Source organism: Neolamprologus brichardi, chromosome 12 (genome assembly GCF_056152115.1).
Source record: "Neolamprologus brichardi isolate AB-2024 chromosome 12, ASM5615211v1, whole genome shotgun sequence".
NCBI lineage: Eukaryota > Metazoa > Chordata > Actinopteri > Cichliformes > Cichlidae > Neolamprologus > Neolamprologus brichardi.
Window position 1 is genome coordinate 38,776,546 of NC_142115.1, and position 3,455 is coordinate 38,780,000.

General features: G+C 52.4%; 1 protein-coding gene across 3 annotated transcripts in view; it reads right to left on the reverse strand.

Annotated features, from left to right (window-relative positions):
- Positions 1–1,311: 1,311 nt before the first annotated feature.
- The window catches only part of phf19 (PHD finger protein 19), a 10,668-nt gene continuing 8,524 nt past the window's right edge, over positions 1,312–3,455 (reverse strand). For all 3 annotated transcript variants that reach the window (XM_087849616.1, XM_087849615.1, XM_087849614.1), the window contains 3 exons: positions 3,384–3,455; positions 2,317–3,313; positions 1,312–2,023 (listed from right to left, as the gene is read on the reverse strand). The exon at positions 3,384–3,455 is cut by the window's right edge. In XM_087849616.1, coding sequence (XP_087705742.1) covers positions 2,968–3,313; positions 3,384–3,455 — 418 coding nt within the window. In that variant the 3' untranslated portion in view covers positions 1,312–2,023; positions 2,317–2,967. The remainder of the gene's footprint in view (positions 2,024–2,316; positions 3,314–3,383) is intronic.

Consider the following 3,455-nt stretch of genomic DNA (forward strand, 5'->3'; position numbering starts at 1 on the left):
GCCCCCCTGCAGTAGATGATATTTTAACGGTCAGTCCAACCTGCAGGGGCATAATATCACCCTTGTACAATCTAATCTCCCACTCACAATGTTCTTCAGTAGCTGCCATCGAATCTAAATGGGAACAAGACATAACTTTCATATCACAGATGACCTGTGGGACTCTAAGGTCACAATATATCGATGTGTGCTCGACTCACTCGTTTAAGATCATCGGGTGCATTGATCCAGGGTTCGGCTGGAGCGTATGCACCCAGAGGTGGACCCAGCCTGTAGGGGGCGCTCCTGGTACATTACTTCGTATGTACTGGTCCTGCCCTTCATTGGCCAACGTTTGGAAGCACAGAGCCCCTCTGTGCTACGTTTGATGCGCCCAGCACCTGAAGCTGCCCAACTCCAGAGTCAGAGCGTTAAACTTTTCATTACTGCTGACCAGGCGAGCTACCTGAGCCCCTCCCGCAGGTGCAATGAGTAAAAGACACAACGTCCTGCTTTGTTTAGTTCAGCTCTTTAAATTCTGAAGTACTTTGTTATACGTTGCACTGAAACCTGTCTAATGAAAGCTCAGGATGAGATGGAAAATGCAGTTAGAACATTTACACGATCTCCTCCACGTTGATTAGGTTGATGTTTTCATGAATGGTCAGATGGTCCGCTGCTATGAATTATGGGACGGAATTTTCTTCTCCCCGTTCATAAAGGATGCTCTGCTAAGGGAAGTTCCTTTGCATAGTGTTTGGAGAACTGGAACAGCTCTGGTTATGGCCACCAGATACATCTCTCAGTGAGGAACCTTCCTGAGCTCCCTTAGACTGTGCTGCTTTAAATCAGGTCCCTGCTTTAAGGGAAAACACGAGCTGGACCTCATGTCTGACCTCAGGCAGGCGTAAAGAAACACAGAGAGCAGGTACACAAACACAAAGTATGGACAGGTGAAGAAGCTTACAGGTAGATGCAGGTGGTCTCCTCTGCTGTGAATCTGTCACATCGCCACGTTACCCGTCTGTCTGAATACCTGTGTGAGTGCTGGGACCCTCAGGACGACGACACAGATGCACCTGAACACTCATGCAGCTTTCTCTGCCTTTTAACACCTTAACTGGATTATCAGATTACCTGCACTAGTCTCACACACACACACCTGTATACCTGCCTCTGTGAGGACTCCCCACGTCCCTGTAAATCTGGACCCATAAAGGTAGACCTAGAGCCAGGTGTAGACTGACTGCAACACTCACAGGTTTTCACAAACACAGGTTTGCACGCATCTCTGCTTCTCAGACACACACAGAAACACAGAGAGGTCAAAAGGTCAGAAAACATTTGTTTTAATCCAGAGAAAGCTGGCAGCTGATTGGTCAGCTGGAGAGGAAAACAGCAAACAGTCACATGATCAAAACAAGCATTTAACAGGCCAATAGGAGCAGAGCATATCTTAAAGTGACAGAGTGCCAGTTTAACGTCTCAGAGACTGTTAGCACTATTAGCATCCCTCATTCACAAATATGGGCTGCGTTAGCTTCAAGCTAGGAGAAACACTGATCGGTGGCTCAGATTGATCACCAGCAGGCGCACTTTGGTGTTTGCATAGACGACGAATGGGATGCTCCGCAGGTGAGATCATGTGATAGAGTGAGAACACTGCACAGGTGAGGAAGGGGCAGGTAAACATGTGACTAAGTGCTTCAGGTACACAACATGAAAACTTCAGGGGAGGGAGGGGGCAAGAGAGGGAGGGTGCTGTCTGACAGCCAGGGGGCGCTGCATGGGCAACTCTGAGTGTTGTACAAATCAGAGCAAAAGAAGAACTCCACCAGTGTGACATCATTACAACCAGGAAAACAACTAATCAGTGTGTGAGGCTGCAAACATGGTGGAGGTGGGAGGAGTCAGGCGGGAGCTCTGTGTGTCTCTTTGGCTGCATTTAAACACTTTTTAAACTAAAAACTATTTTTTCCAGGATCGAGTTCAGCTTTGATTCCTGATTCCTCAAAACTCACCAGCCAGCTGGGGATATACAGCCCTCATGTTTAACGGGGACACGGGGAGACCAGGTGGTTTAACGGGGACACCAGCTGGTTTAATGGGGACACGGGGAGACCAGGTGGTTTAACGGGGACACCAGGTGGTTTAACGGGGACACGGGGAGACCAGGTGGTTTAACGGGGAGACCAGCTGGTTTAACGGGGACACGGGGAGACCAGCTGGTTTAACGGGGACACGGGGAGACCAGCTGGTTTAACGGGGACACGGGGAGACCAGCTGGTTTAATGGGGACACGGGGAGCCCTCATGTTTAACGGGGACACGGGGAGACCAGGTGGTTTAACGGGGACACCAGCTGGTTTAATGGGGACACGGGGAGCCCTCATGTTTAACGGGGACACAGAGAGACCAGGTGGTTTAACGGGGACACCAGCTGGTTTAATGGGGACACGGGGAGCCCTCATGTTTAACGGGGACACGGGGAGACCAGGTGGTTTAACGGGGACACGGGGAGACCAGGTGGTTTAACGGGGACACGGGGAGACCAGGTGGTTTAACGGGGACACGGGGAGACCAGGTGGTTTAACGGGGACACGGGGAGACCAGGTGGTTTAACGGGGACACGGGGAGACCAGGTGGTTTAACGGGGACACGGGGAGACCAGCTGGTTTAACGGGGACACGGGGAGACCAGGTGGTTTAACGGGGACACGGGGAGACCAGCTGGTTTAACGGGGACACGGGGAGACCAGCTGGTTTAACGGGGACACGGGGAGACCAGCTGGTTTAACGGGGACACGGGGAGACCAGCTGGTTTAACGGGGACACGGGGAGACCAGCTGGTTTAACGGGGACACGGGGAGACCAGGTGGTTGCGGCGCCACAGTGTCAGTTCAGGTTTCAACCAATAAGCAGCTCACCAGCAGCAAGTGTAGAGGAAAAGGAATCAAAGCTTCTAACACCACCTGGACCTTGATACCGTCCTAATAAGGGGTCGTCCCCTCCCACTCCAGCAAGTACTGGACCGTCCCCTGAGGGGTGATGCGGCGAGCCAACACCTGGTAGCGCTCGCCATTGGTTAGCCTACCCGCTACTCCAAAGTAAGAGGAGATGGAGGAGTGGAGGTGGGAGTTGTCAGACGGCAGCGGTGAGTGGTCTGACAAGAAGTGGGAGGAGTCTGTGGTCAGGTGGGTGTGGTTTGTAGCTTCCTGGGCCCCAATGATGCCAGAAGGCTCTTCCCCTCCAAGCTCCTCCCCTGCCTCACTGCGATTGGCCCACTGGCTGTAACTGTTCCGGGGTAACTTCCTCTTTCTGCTGCCCATCCTTCTCCTGAAGACAGAGGTCAAAGGTCAGATATCAAAAGCCTAGGGTTGGTGAGTCAGGTGTTCACTCAGCTCACCTGAAGTGGTAGGAGGAGGCGGAGCCAGAGGTGGAGGCATCGGTGGAGTCCTGATCGATGCTGACGGCTCTG